General features: G+C 45.9%; 1 protein-coding gene across 14 annotated transcripts in view; it reads left to right on the top strand.

The window, feature by feature from the left end:
- Positions 1–13293, top strand: part of Ccdc30 (coiled-coil domain containing 30) — a 98152-nt gene extending 84859 nt beyond the window's left edge. For 12 of the 14 annotated variants that reach the window (XM_042271780.2, XM_042271779.2, XM_042271781.2 and 9 more), the window contains 6 exons: positions 1–113; positions 5246–5387; positions 7911–8047; positions 8368–8482; positions 12483–12550; positions 12934–13293. In XM_042271780.2, the coding sequence (XP_042127714.2) occupies positions 1–113; positions 5246–5387; positions 7911–8047; positions 8368–8482; positions 12483–12550; positions 12934–13129 (771 nt within the window). In that variant the 3' untranslated portion in view covers positions 13130–13293. Of the gene's footprint in view, positions 114–5245; positions 5388–7910; positions 8048–8367; positions 8483–10027; positions 10097–12482; positions 12551–12933 lie in introns of those variants that run through there. The other 2 variants (XM_042271777.2, XM_076564941.1) reach the window with 2 other exon arrangements.
- Positions 13294–15254: the final 1961 nt, after the last annotated feature.

The following is a 15254-nucleotide window of genomic DNA, read 5'->3' as shown; positions in this document are numbered from 1 at the left end:
TTTGTCAAGAGCAACCAGGAGCTGGCGGAGAAGCTGGCCAGGCTACAGCAGGAGAAGGAAGCTCTGTGGCAAGAGCACGGGCAGTTTTTGGAGCAACTCGGTGAGCACGTGAGGTAAACAAAGCAGGTTCCCCGTAGACAAACGGGATACAAAGGGCTGTTCTGCCCACCACTCCCCCCGACACACACACACACACACACACAACAACACCCCAGAGCAGTCAATCACACGGATGGGGCCATCAACATGATTTCCCAGTCCCATCTACACAGTGTTCCAAGGAAGATGTGGGGCCCAATTCCTTCCCAAGAAGAGGGACTTAGGCAGGCAGTGGTGACGCACGCCTTTAAACCCAGCACTCGGAAGGCAGAGGCAGGCAGATCTCTGTGAGTTCGAGGCCAGCCTGGGCTACAGAGTGAGTTCCAGAAAAGGCTCTAAAGCTACACAGAGAAACCCTGTCTCGAAGAAGAAGAAGAAGAAGAAGAAGAAGAAGAAGAAGAAGAAGAAGAGACTTAACTGTTTACTGAGCTCTCTGTCTATAGCTTGCTTTCTCCAAATATACCCTTCCACTATCTTCAAGGGTTTTCCCTACATTCTTTAATATTTACTTATTTATTATTAATTATTATTATGGAGGCCAGAAGAGGGTGTCAGAACCCCTGGAATAGGAGTTACTGGTGCTTGTGGGTGCTGGAAACTGAACTGGTGTTCTCTGGAAAAGCAACAAGCACACCTAACCACTGAGCTATTTCTCCAGGCCCTCTCTTACTTCCTTTCCTCAGGCTGGACAGTATGTGCCCTGGACACCCGACAACCAGGGGTCTCAAAACTCTCAACCGAGACGTTGGTTTATACTTGGCCAGTCACATTAGCGATCACTGCCATGTCTCCTGCCTCCATAGCAGAGCCTTCCTGGGACCTCCCTGAGGCCAGGCACAAGTTCTCACTGCTAGCAAAAAACACTGTCAGTATGCTGATATCAATCTGCTACAGAGTTCCCTGTACTGGTGATTATGAAACCCCACTATTTTATTCAGTGTATTTCAAGCCTTGAGCAGCAGATGGCGCCAAAGAGCGCAAAGATGGAAAAGGCAAGCAGGAAAGCTTTGCTGGCTCTAGACATGCTGGAATCAACCAGTCATTCCCCCCCCACATGATTCTGTTTGGAATGACTTGGCGGTCTGATGATTGAATAGTACTATGCATCGTTAATGCGCTGGCAAGCGTTCAAAAGCACCCGTCTCTACAGCCATCGTGATGGAGGAGTTGCTCTTTCTCCACATCCTCCTTTGTGCAAGCGATGTGGTCGAAGGGGGAGAGTACCTTGATGAAAATCTCCTCCAACATTCTTGCTTCTGATGTATATAGAATACATGTCCAAAAAAACCTAATGTACAACTCAATGCATTTTGAGAAATGTGTATATACATGTAACTCCCACTTTAATCAAGATGCAGAACATGTACCCCCATGCTTAAGAGATTCCTGCCTGTGTGCAGTCTGCCGCTCTCTCTCTCGCTCTCTCTCTCTTCCTCAGGCAGCCACTGTTGTGATGTCTGCATTTTCCAGATTTCTAAATAGGCTCGCTTTGCACTGTATTCTCTTAGTGTCTGACTTCTGTCAGTCAACATCTTCCATTATTTACATATGCACTTACAACCAGGGCTTTCTTTTGTATTTTGAGTGTGTGTGTGTGTGTGTGTGTGTGTGTGTGTGTGTGTGTGTGTGTGTGATGGCTGTGAGGCTGAATAATTTTCCATGTTATTTATGCATGACCTTTAGAAAAATGGATCCAACCATGACTGCATGTGCCTGGGTACTTACATACATGAATTTAATCAAAATCTATTAAAAAGATCATTGTTTTTCCAAAGCATCACCACACAGCTCTAACACATATCTAGAACTGAAGAGCACAGATCTATGAAGCACAATGGAAGGAAACGTCAAAGCACCAGGTTCGTTTTGGGTTTTGGCTCCCTCATCCCAGTCCTGATCTGTACAGAGAAATCTTGTGTGTGGTGCTTTCCCAACTGCTTTTTTCATGGGAACAGATTCCTCACCTTCTTGAAGTCCAAGTAATAGGCAAGCTGGTTTTACTTAGACACAAGCTAAGTTTCCTCCTAAGTGTGTGCTGCCTCGTGAGGCTGGTAGTTAACACAGTCAGAAGGACAAAAAAGCCACACTTTGTGGGGGCAAGCTGACCTAGAACCTCAGACCAACCAGTATCTAAGTCAGACAGCAGGGGCCAGGCAAGTCTCTGGGTTCTTCCTGGCTATAGGGCATCATGTGTGCAGAAGTCCACACACAGACAGACACAGACACACATACAACATGCACACAATTTTACAAACCAGAAGGAAAACAAAAGGACTATACAAAACATACTGGGAATTAGCTGTTTTCCCGATTTCTCTATAATTTCTCCCTTTCCTTTCCAAGTAAAATAATTTTTTAGTTAATCTAAATGGCAAGACAAATTTTCTTTGGTAGGGAAACTAAAGATCGGGGCTTTTAATTAGTTGTTTATTTATTTTGTTATTTTATGTGTATGAGTGTTTTGCTTGTATATATGTAAGTACACCACATGCATGCCTGGTGTCCTCAGAGGTCTGAAGAGGGCATCAGGATCCCCTGGGAATGGAGTTATAGATGGTTGTGAGCCATCACGTGGGTGCTGGGAATTGAACCTGGGTCCTCCGCAAGAGCAACAAGTGCCCTTAATTGCTCAGCCAACCCTCCAGCCCAAGATTGGGTTTTAATATCGAGAATAAGTAGAAGAATTTCTAAAGGTATGCGCTGTGTGTCCGATAATGTCAAAACATCACTGAGCATCATGTCCCAGGCCTGTAACACTAGCTGTTGATTGGTAGAGGCAGGAGGATCAGGAGGCCAAGGTTGGCTTCAGATAATATAACCAAGTTCAAGCGGTCATGATTTTACTGGGTGTGGTAGCGCACACCTATAATCTCAGCACTCAGAAAGTGGAGGCAGAAGGATCAGGAGTTCAAAGCCAGCCTGGGCCACATTGTGAGACACTGTCTCAAAACCAAAAAATCCATTAGAGCACTGTGAACACCCGGGAGACTTGGAGGAGGGGAGGAGGGTTGCATGCACTGTGAGACACTCCATCTCTGATGTGCCTTGGGGTGTTGATACCCAGGAACAGTTTCCACTACACATTCCCAGTGCAAAAGGAAATGAGATTGTTTATGGGAGGGAGTCAGCGTCTTAGGAATGGAAAACTATTACAGTAGTGTGTGTGTGTGTGTGTGTGTGTGTGTGTGTGTGTGTGTGTGTCACACTATGTAGTAGGTGCTGTGCAAGGGCCATGAATTGAAATAGGGTCCGTGGCAAGTTTATGAACATAGCTATCTATAGTGAATGCTGTTAAGGTACTGTATAAGAAACTGAATATAGAAAAAAGAAACCGAATATAATTGGCTTCAGAGACCAGGGGCCAGCTCAGTCAGTAACATTACATGAGGACCTGAGTTTAGGTCCCCCAGAAACCATGGAACAAGCCTGTAACTCTGGTGCTGAGGGAGAGGGGAAGACAAGCAGATCCCTGGAGCTCACTGGCCTGTCAGCCTGGTCAAATGGGTGAACTCCAGATTCAGTGAGAGACCTTGTCTAACACCCAGACATTGACCTTTGGACTCTGTACTTAACCATATGTTTATGCATACCTACATGTACACATGAACACACACACACACACACACACACACAGAGCAGAAGATATAAAACTGGACATGGTGGCACATGCCTATAACACCAGCACTGGGATCATAAATTTGAGACCAGTCTGGGCTACAAAGTGAGTTCCAGGCCAGTCTACACTACATAGTGGGACTGCCTCAAAGAACCGAAAAGGGGCATGCTCTGTGTGGGGGTGTTTCTCTCTTATCTGACAGTGCAGACATAAGCCGTCCAAGCTGGGCATGGAAGTTCACTGCATCAGAAGCCTAGGCTTCTATTATTTTGCTGTTGCTCCAGCATCTTGTATATTTGGTTGGTTGGTTAGTTGGTTTCTAGTTTTTCAAGACAGGGTTTCTCTGTGAGCCTTGGCTGTCCTGGAATTAGACCAGGCTAGCCTTGTGGAACCCAGACACATCGTTGAAGACAGTTCACTACAATAGCCACATTTCAGTCAGTAAGCCGGAAGAGAAGGCAAGTGCATGATGGTCCCCTTTAAGGCACACTGTTTTCCTCTTTACATTCTGTTAGCTAAAATGGACGTGGATTGGCGTAGCCACAAAGAAAGCTAGACAAATCCAGGTATAAGGAAAACCAATTTAGTAATTTTCGAAGACAACCCTTGCTCAGACAAAACCCATGGATTCTGTAATGATAAAAAGAAAACTGGGGTGGAGGGACATAGAGAGATGGCTCAGAGGTTAAAAGTACTGGCTGCTCTTCTAGAGGTCCTGAGTTCAATTCCCAGCAACGACATGGTGGCTCATGACCATCTATAATGAGATCTGGTGCCCTCTTCTGGCAGCAGGTATACATGCAAACAAAACACTGTATGCATAATAAAATAATCTTTAAAAATAATTTAAAAAAGAAAGAAAACTAGGGGCCAGCCATAAGGCTCAGCTGATAAAGGCACTTACCACAAAGCCTCGTGACCTGAGTTCAGTCCCTGGAACCCACATGGTAGAAGGAGAGAACCAACTCATAAAGCTGTCTTCTGACCCCCACATACATGTTGTAGAAAAATAATAATAAAAATAAATTTTAAAAATTTAAAGAGTATAGGCCAGGTGTGGTGACGCATGCCTTTAGGTTCATCACTTGGGAGAAGGCAGAGCTAGGCGAATCTCTGTGAGTTGAAGGCCAGCCTGGTCTATATCAAGAGTTCCAGGTCAGCCAGGGATATATAGTGAGACCCTGTCTCAAAACAAAACAAATAAAACAGTATAGCCAGGAATTTGAAAGCTGTAAGTAATAATTCTCATCAGTGCGGCAGGATTCAGAATTCCTATGTCAGGGATCTGAAGTCCAGAAAGTTCCTGAATTAAACTCAGACACTAAAGCTGTCATCCGTTCAAACCAAGGTAACCTAAAGGCTCATGGGACTGACTGAAGAGAGGGGGTTATTTTAGATTCATCAGCACATGGGGCGAAGATGTGAGGCAAGAAAGTATCCGCATTAAAGGTCCATAGGTCATATCCCAAAGGAGGCCAAGTAGGTCCTACTTGTATTCTGGCATGCTTATCCTGAATTTTGCTTTTATAGAAACTACAAAGACAAACACCACTGCCACAAGGTCAAGCTGCAAAAGGTCAAGGACCGTCTAACTCATGAGCTAGAAATAAGAAATAAGAGGATTAAAGAGCTTGAGGATGAAGTTGGGAAACTGCGACAAAAAATTGAAATGGTGAGAAAAACAAAAACAAAAACAGAGTGCACTGCCCCCACTGGTGGTCAGCAGTTTAAGAACGCCCACTGATGCGGGGGGGGGGGGGGGGGGGGGGGGGGGGGTGTGGCGCACGCCTTTAATCCCAGCACTGGGGAGGCAGAGGCAGACAGATCTCTGTGAGTTGAAGGCCAGCCTGGGCTACAGAGTGAGTACCAGGACAGCTAGGGCTACACAGAGAAACCATCTCGAAAAACCAAAAAAAAAAAAAAAAAAGAAAAAGAACGCCCGCTGACCCCACTGGTGGTCAGCAGTTTAAGAACGCCTTCCCAGCTTCCCGTTACCCACAGGCCCAGCTTTCATTTTTGCTCCCACCTTCCATCTTTCAGTGTGAGGGATTCTTTTTATTTTAATGTGTGTGTGTGTGTGTGTGTGTGTGTGTGTGTGTGTGTGTGTGTGTGCGCGCGCGCGCGCGCGCGCGCACGCGCGTACGCATTCATGTGTGTGTGTGTGCGCATGTTTGCTTATATGCAGATGCATGTGGATGTCAGGAGACAACTTCAGGGGCCACCTCCCAGAGCATGCGTGGTATGCCTCCTTTCTCTCATGGGCCTGGCACTCAGCAATGAGACTAAACTGGTTGGCCAGCCATCTCCTCACCCCATCTCCTCACCACTCAGTGCTGGGATTACAAGCCCTCACAGCCATGCCCAACATTTTTAGGTGGGTTCTGGGGGTCAAACTCAGGGCCTCATGCTTACAGGGCACTTTACCAACCCAGCTAGCTTCACCAGGCTGAATGTGAGGAATCCCTTAAGGACCTAAAAGACCTTTAGGGCTGCTAACCCACATAGGGTGTTTATGGTACTCCTCTGTAATTGCCTTACCTTCGAATGAAAATATCAGTCTTAGGGTGACGGCTCGGGAGTTAAGAGCACTTGCTGCTTTTACAGAGGACCCAGGTTTGGTTCCCAGAACACTCACGGTGGTTCACAACCATTCCTAACTCCAGTTCTAGGGGATCTGACGCCCTCTTCTGGCTTCATCGAGTACCAGTCACACATGTGGTTCACACACATGTATATGCACGCAAAGCACACATATGCATAAAATAAAAATAGTCTTTTGTGTGTTAGACAGTGTCTCCCAAATGCATGTCTCTTACACAGAGTACCAGATGCAACCTGCCGATTTGGAAGTCCCGCCTTTGCGGATGTAGTGAATTAAAATGAGGTCATCCTAGGTGCGAGTGAATTGGAAGTCCGATTGCCTGTGTCTTTGTAAGAGGAGTAGCAGATGCAGAGACAAGGACACACCCCATGGGAAGGAGCATCCCATGGGGACAGAGGTGGAGAGGGGAAGGATATGTCTACAAAGCCAGAGAAGATGGAGGATCCCCAGCAACCATCCCACAGGAGGAGGCTAGGAAGGAACAGGCTCTCTGTGAGGACTCAGGGTGCAGCCCAGCACTAGAGCATTTCCCTAACAGGCACAAGGCCCTGGGTTCAATCTCCAATACTGACAGGGAGATTTTCTGGGTCCCCAGAACTAACCCTGGCAGCATCTTGATTCCAGACTTCTAGCGCCCTAGAACTGTGGCAAAATAAATTTCTGTCATGTAAAGCCACTAGGTATGTGATAATTTGATTTGTCTAAGGCATAGTAAGGAGACTAAGTTCTTAACTTTCTCTGTCTGCCTAAAAATGACTGTAGCTATGGGCCAGCCAGACGGCTCAGTGGGTAAGGGCACTGGCTGCCAAGCCTGGCGACCTGAGTTCGATCCCCAGGACCCATAAGGTGGAAGGAGAGAACTGATTCCTGCTGCCTACACTTTGTCCTCCACACACATGTTGTGGTGCACACCCATACACAAATAAATAATTGTTTAAAATAAATTAACAAACTAAAAGAGAACACAGCAAGTCGAACATGGTGACACATGCCTGTAATCCCAGCACTCAAGAGGCTGAGGCAAGAATATCACCCTGGAATATATGACAAGTCAAATCTCTGTTCAAAGCAACAACAACAAAATATCTGCAAAGCAGACGGAAATGTATCCAGGGGTAAGATTTCAACGCAGAACATAGGATTCAGTTGCACTTGCTGATGGTTTAATATCTGTTGGAATTAAAATACAAGGAAGACACTGTTTCTTCCTAGAAATTCAGTGGCACTGTATTTTTTTTTTTTTTTGAGACAGGGTTTCTCTGTGTAGCCCTGGATGTCCTGGAACTTGCTCTGTAGACCAGGCTGTCCTGGTCTGGAACTCACAGAGATCCACCTGCCTCTGTCTCCCGAGTACTGGGATTAAAGGCAAGCGTCACCACTGCCGGGCCCAACCCGCCACTGCAGTATTTCTAATTGTGAATGCATGCATTCCCTAAATAAACACCACCAACAGGAGGGCATCTACTATGACTAAGGTTGATGCCAGCAAACAGATACCAACAGATTCGGGGGCAGAAAGAGGGAAAGCAAGACCTGGGAACAGACGGAAGCTCTTTCGTGGATATGTTGTTCTCCCTCTATGCTAATCCCTAGGAGAAGGCATTCCAGGACCAGATCATGACCCAAAATGACATCCTCCTCCTGGAAAAGAGGAAGCTTCTAGAACAAGTCACAAATCAAGAAGAACTGATCTGCAGCAATAAATCCACAATCTCTGCAATCCAGAGCAAGTAGGTGCAGTGGTACGTAGGTGATTCTGAGAACTGGGGGGGGCGGGGGGGGGGGCCGGGGGGCGTCTGTCCTGTCCTGTGAGTCTGTCTGTTCTGCTGTCTTCTGCTTCCAATAGTTGATGCAAGCGGCAGCCACTGTGGCATTAAAGAGGGTGTCACGGAGGAGGCCAAAGTTTGTATAACAGTGGTAAAGCACATGCTTAGCATGTGTGAGGCCCTGTGTTTGTTCCCTGCACAGATGAGAAGGGAGAGAGGGAGGGAGGGAGGGAGGGAGAGAGGAAGACATTTCCAGCTGTGTCTCTGATTTATGCCATGTTTAGGGTGTTTTTACTGGATAAAGGAAACCAGCAGTTGCAAGAGAACTGCGTCCGGCTCATGCAGCACATCAGTCTCTTAGAACGCATTATAAGGAGCATCCAGATTCGCAGAACGGAAGTAAGATGTGCACTTCGTACTGGGTCCTAATTCTAAGGTTTGGCTCGCTGGTTCGCCCTGCCCTCTCTTGGCTTCATCATCTTAGAACCACAGCCTGCTCCTGGCTGCACAGTGAGCTGTGACAGGCTCCTCGGGGGCACGTGGGGCAGCCAACCTATGGCTGTTCTTGGTGAACCCTGCTCGTCACTGGGTCAACTTTGATAACACTTTTTCCTGTGTGATCCCGAAGCCATCTGTGTATGCCTCTGAACGTCATTCTTAACATGCTACATTGTCATTTCCTTTCTTCTTCTCTGGATCAATAACTCAGCAGCGAGGTCCTAGAGGGCAAGAACTGTAGCTCATACGTGACCATATCTGAGGACAGGCATAGCTCGAACATGACTGCATCTGTGGACAGATAGAGCTCATACTTGACCATATCTGCAGACAGACGTTCTAGAATGCTTTGAGAATGAATGGATGCGAACTGTTTTCCCACATAAGCCTCCTTCTGAACAACCCTGTCTGCAGTGTATTATTCTAGCCCTGTTTGGAAAGAAAGAAATAGTGAATCTGAGGCTCGGAAAGGTCAAGTGAAGCTGGTTTCGTTTGCTAATGAGTCAAGACTAAGGAGAGCAACTGAGTCCAAGAAAAACATGCTCCAAATTCAAACACACAAATGGCCAAAAGGAATTGCGGAGAATGGTATAGGCTCTTAGTCAAGATCCAGAGTGTGGCTGGTGAAGGCCGAGGGACTTCAGTAAGCAGAATGAGGCGCTGGATCCAGGGTAGAGGCTGCTTTCTCCCTTCCCTGGTGTGCATCACCTGCAAGGCATCCCTTTGGAGGATGCCTCTCCACAGATCTGGTCACTGGGCTCTGTTGTTATAAAATCTGTGTCGTGTTTATTCTCACAAAGATGATTATTTCTACACTACACGAGGTGTTTGTTTTCTAGCTGTCATTCAAAGCAGAACTCATGAGACCTGGTCGCCAACAGTTTCTCTATTTGCTTGAGTGAGTTTTTTCTCAGATTTCTACATATTCATTCATTTATCAGCTGTTAACTCCAGCAATTGGGCTGGGTCCTGGAATACAAAGTGTCTATGTTTTCATTCCAGTTCAGAAAGGCGCGCGCGTGCACACGCACACACACACACACACACACACACACACACACACACACACACACGAATAAATATGGTAGGCTTACAAGTCAAAATCAGAAGATGACATGGAGCCTGGGCATGGTGGCTCACACCTGTAATGCCAGCACAGAGGAGCCTGAAGCAGGAGGGTTAGGAGTTCAAGACTAGCTTTTGCTACTTAAGAATTTCAAGGCTGGCCTGGAGTACAAAAGACTCTGTTTCAATAAAAAAAAAAATCAACAACATACACACATTCAACAACAACAACAAAACATGTTCTGGCTGGCATACTCAATTTAACAAGAACAGTTAACCAGAAATGGAACCACAGAAGCTAAAAGGCAAGGTTAGCATATTTAGAAATTTCCCCAGAACTATGGACTTTAATGGACTAGGTCTTTGTTTTCGTTTTGGCAGGTGGTGCTGTCTGTGTGCTGAGTTCTATGACCTGAATGGTATTTCCATCATGGAGTCAGTTGTGCCAAGGTCTGGGGGACTACTAAGGTCTGGGGCCCTGTTAACAACCCCAGCAGAGAATCAGCAACAGACCAAAGTTCTTCTTGGTGAACCGATGAGTTTGTTAGGGTTACTTACAGGAATATGGGTGAGGGTTTACTTACAGGAGCAGAAATGACTCACAGACAGCTGAATCACCAAAGCCCAACCCAGCACAGGTGACAGCTCATGAAAGCTGGAAACCTAGGGCACCCTCAACAACCTGCAGGCAGCTCAGCGAGTTGGAGAGTCCTTTCCAGGCAGCTCAGCTGGTCTGACTGTGTCTCTTAGCAGTCTTTATCGTGTATCCACTTGGAGCTTGAGGGGCATAGTGAATCTAGTCAGTTTCAAGAATTTCCTGAAGCACTTCACTGTGAGATGGCATGTTTCCCCTCCCTTTAGAACATCCTGAATCTTAGGCCGGGCGGTGGTGGCCCACGCCTTTAATCCCAGCACTCGGGAGGCAGAGCCAGGCGGATCTCTGTGAGTTCAAGGCCAGGCTGGGCTACCAAGTGAGCTCCAGGAAAGGTGCAAAGCTACGCAGAGAAACCCTGTCTCGAAAAACAAAAACAAAAACAAAAAAAAAACAAAAAAGAACATCCTGAATCTTAAGGAGCATCCCTATAAGATGGAATTTTAGCTCTTGCTAAAAATATATATATGCTTATCATTCCTGCCAGGATTGCTGGGAATTTCTTGCATGAATTATTTAGTCTGTATAAAGGTTAAGCTGTGGTCCAGTTCAGGAGAACCAGTAAACCCCTGTAAATTTTGGTCTGTGTTCATCTCTGTTTTTATTTTGTCACTATCACTATTGTCCTTATTGGCTCTATTGGGTTGGGGAAGGGTTGTGACAAGAGTGCCCTACGCTGGCTGAACTGGAACACACTCTATAGCCCAGGTTAACCTCAAACTCACATTGATCCTCCTGCCTCAGCCTCTTGAGTGCTGAGATTACAGGCACGAGCCACCATGGGCAGCTTTTATCTTTTTTTTCTGGAAAAGAACATTTTATTTCACAAAAAAAAAGATGATAAAGGCCATGTATAACAGACACACAACTAACATGGGTCTCAGGGGTGAAAGCTGAGAGCTCTCATTCCAAGATCAGGAGCAAGATGAGACATTTCCGCTCTAACCACTTCTGTTCAGTGCAGCGCTGGAAGTCCTTGATGGAGCAACTTGGCAAAGACATAAGGTTTCCAAACAGGAAAGGAAGAAGTGAAACTCTCACTGCTGGCTGGCGATGTGATCTCACACACAGAAATCACAACCGCTCCACCCTCCCTCTAAAACTCTATTAGAACAAGAAAAGAATACTGTTAAGTTGCAGGATCACACAAAAAATCAAGTATTTCAGTCCACTATATGAGAAAGAAATCAAGAAATAAGCCAGCGAGATCCTCAGTGGGTAAAGGTGCTTGCTGCCAAGCCTGGCAACTGAGTTCCATCCCTAGAATGCACGTGGTGGAAGGGGAGAACCAGTTCCCACAAGATGTTTTCTGACCTCTACACACCGAGACAGACAAACAGATAAATGTACTAGGAAAAGAAAGAAATCAGGAAAGAGATTAGCGGTAGAATGCTTGTCTGGAATACTCAGGGCCCTAGTTCAATCTCTACCACTGCCTCTCAAAAAAAAGTTTAGGCTGGGGATAGAGTTCAGTTGTTAGAATGCACATAGCTCTGGGTTTGCTCCCTGGCAGTGTGTGTGTGTGTGTGTGTGTGTGTGTGTGTGTGTGTGTGTGTGTGTAGAGAGAGAGAGAGAGAGGTTGAGAGGGAGGTAAGAGATGGGGAAGCAGAGAGAGAAGAAAGAGAAGGGAGAGGAGAGCAGGAAAGAGGAGAAGAAGGGAGGAAGGGGAGAGATGTAAGAACTGTGGGAAGGCATTGGTGGGGGAGGGTCAGCAACCACTGCTTGTATACCCGTGTATACTTATATTGCTTGTAGGTTCATATTGCCAGCAGTTTATCATTATAAAGATTGAATAAGGCCAAGCGGTGGTGGCGCATGCCTTTAACCCCAGCACTTGGGAGGCAGAGGCAGGCAGAGCTCAGTGAGTTCAAGGCCAGCCTGGGCTACAAAGGTAGTTCCAGGACAGCCAGGACTGTTACACGGAGAAACCCTGTCTCAAAAAAACCAAAAAATAAAATAATAATAATAAAATAAACAAGGCTGGAGCAATTGTTCAGTGGTTAAAAGTAATTGTTCTTGCAGGGTACCTGAGTTTACTTCCCAGCACCCACATCAGGGCTGATAGCCACCTGTAACTCCAGCTCCAGGGGATCTAACACATATACCTATCATACATCCACATGTACTCACACACACAGAACAAACATGATAAATATTTTAAAGCTATATTTTTTTTTCTTTTAGGAAACAATGATCAGTGACAATGCTGCTTTTGAAATACTCAGGAAAATGCTCCCTTTACAGAGCGCCAGGTGAGTTAGATACATCTGGACAGTCAGTATCTGCACACCTGAGGCGGCTCCTTGCTGGTTCTGAGAGAACACAGCTTTGGGGGGGTTCCTGCATTTAGCTTTTGAATCTGCTCCCAGTCCCTGCCCTCCTCACCCCTCCTTCCAGTCCTACAGAATACCGATTTCAGGCAGGGGGCACTCCATGAGCTCCAGTCCTACAGAACACCATTTCAGGCAGGGGACACTCCACGAGCTTGGGCTGCTAGCAGCATTTAGTTTGCTGTTTTCTTTGATCCCGACAGCTGTAAGATGCTGGGATCCTATCAGTGCCACAGACCTGTAGCCCTAAACTTCTGCCAGGAAGTTCTGTGTATGTTTCTATCCTAACCCAGGGCCTTTCTCAGTTTCTCAGGAACAGGTTTGGTACTGTCAGCTGAAAATCTCCAGGAGACTGAGCTACATAAATCAGAAGGGACAACAGCGGTCGTCAAGTCCCCCGAACCTCTTTCATGTTCACAGAATTCAGAAAGTGGATACATAAATGTGACTTCTCTGAAAGAGACATACAGCATGCAGGGGGACCAAAAGCCAGGACTATGACATCACTGGTGTCTAAAACAATCCTAACTGAAACCTACTAACTCAGAGCATGGATATAAAAGGTGCACATTGACCTGGAGAAGTCTCACAGAACACCCTGGACAGCCGCAAGGAGTCTTCAAAATTGCTGATCGAACAGTCATTAAAAACTTTCTAAAAACAGAGTTATTGTTTGGTGTGGAAGCCCGTTCTCGGGTTCCTCGTGGCTTTACCCAGCAGGTCCAAATAGAGGATAATCAGGACCACGGGCCTGAGTGCAGGTGTCTGAGATGGTCTGCACTTGGCTGTGCTGGGGGAGGAGGTCTTTTGCTCCACCCCTTGGCGTCTCTATAAAAACCCTGGGCCAGAGACAGTCGGGGCCCGTTGGAATAGGTTCCAGGCCCTCTCGAGGCTATCCTTTATTTTCTATCTGTTTATCTCCACAAGATTCTCCGCTATAAATCCTTCTATCTAATATTTCCTGCTGCTCGCACTCAAGAAAACTCTGGGAAGCTGTGGGGGTGGTGGGTAAACGCCCCACAGAATGGCGCCTGAACAGGGACTAAAGAAAAAAAGGGAACAAAAAAAGGGGTGACTAAAGACAAATGAACAGGGACTTAAGACAAAGTAATAGGGACTAAAGATAAAGGAAAATAATAGTTTTATTACAGAGTTTTTGGTGAAAGTGCTGAGTCAGCCCTGCCAGTGGAAAGGCATGCCGGTGTTATGAAAAAAATATATATATTTTATATATATATTTTTTGGTGAGGCAGGGGTTTTATCCTCGAGAGAAAAGGAAAGCGGACTGGAAGGATGTCCGATGCTGCAGCGAAATTCTCTTCTGTCAAAATTTTCTATCTTCTATCCCTTTCTCAATTTCTATCTGTGATAAGTATAAGATATAGGGTAGTAATATAGTTAGGAAAAACTTAGAAGTGTAAGATTGTGTAGGAAAAAATAAGTAAGGCAACTAGACAGAAAAACTCTTCAATTTTCTAACTTTGGGGGCTTTGAAAGCAAACTGGGGAAAAAATCTTTCTTTGGGCTTTACGGGTAGTAAAAAAGCTCTTCTTTGAGCTTATGGGGAAGAAAAAGTTTCCTATGGAAGCTTTTGACCTGGGGACAGCTGAAATGCCAAGTCCAAGCGGCAGGAGAAAGTAATTTCTCCCTGAGGCAAAAATGGGGGTGTAAGAAGTCAAAGTTTAAAGTTGGGAAGTTTTGGGAAAAGTTGGTCTTTCTCCTGGGGAAAAAAAACCTTTCTCTTAAACTATAAAGCTTTTCTTGGAAAACTTGAGGGGAAAATCTCTCTAAAAAGCCTTAATCTTTCTCTCTTAAGAAACTTAGAAACTAAAGCCTTTAACTTTCTCAGAAGGACAAAAATTAGAATCACCTGAAGATATTAGTATGGGGACCACCTGTGATTAGCTCTAAGGGAAAACAACAAACTTAAGACAGCAAAACCTCTAAGTTCTCTTTCGAGCTTTAAAAATCCTCCCTGCAATGCAGGAGGCAGGGACAAGTTCCTAAAAACCTCTTTTAAGCTCTGTCTCTTCAAGCTAGTAAAAGACAGTGGGTCAGAGTATCCTGAGGGAAACACTTGGGGAGAGCAAGGGTGAACAGCTACAGAGAGCCCAAAAGGGCAGCAAACTTTACCTGAGAAAAGCAAAAAGCCAAGCTTTTCAGTTACAGCTGAGCTGAGGCAGCAAAGGTTTTGAGTGAGCATTTCAGAATGAAAAGGTGCTCCTAATCCTCCTAATACAAAGATCCCCTGAAGCAATGCAAACTGTTAGCATTGAATCCTCGCTTCTGACCAAAAACCCAGAGGTGACTGGCCAGCATCTGAGTTGGAGTGCATTTCGGGGATACTAGGGTTCCTGCAGTTGTAAACTTCCTGGAGCACAGAGCTGAGGCAGGAAGGTGCAGGACCCAGGGGAAGATTGCTAATGAACAACCAAAGCTAAAGCCGGTGGGAACGGCACAGTTGTCCACTTTCCTACAAGTCCCGGGTTGAAAGGTCCACAGCTGCAAAAAGAAATCTGAGAAAAACTTTCCTGTCAGAGTAAGGACCTTTCTGGGAACACAGTAAAGCTGAACTGTGTCTGAAGCAGTCGTGCTGCCGAGTCAGAACGCTGTCTGGGGAAAGAGC

Source organism: Peromyscus maniculatus, chromosome 2 (assembly GCF_049852395.1).
Source record: "Peromyscus maniculatus bairdii isolate BWxNUB_F1_BW_parent chromosome 2, HU_Pman_BW_mat_3.1, whole genome shotgun sequence".
NCBI lineage: Eukaryota > Metazoa > Chordata > Mammalia > Rodentia > Cricetidae > Peromyscus > Peromyscus maniculatus.
Note: the sequence above shows the minus strand (reverse complement) of the source record. Positions and strands in the feature narration are given on the sequence as shown.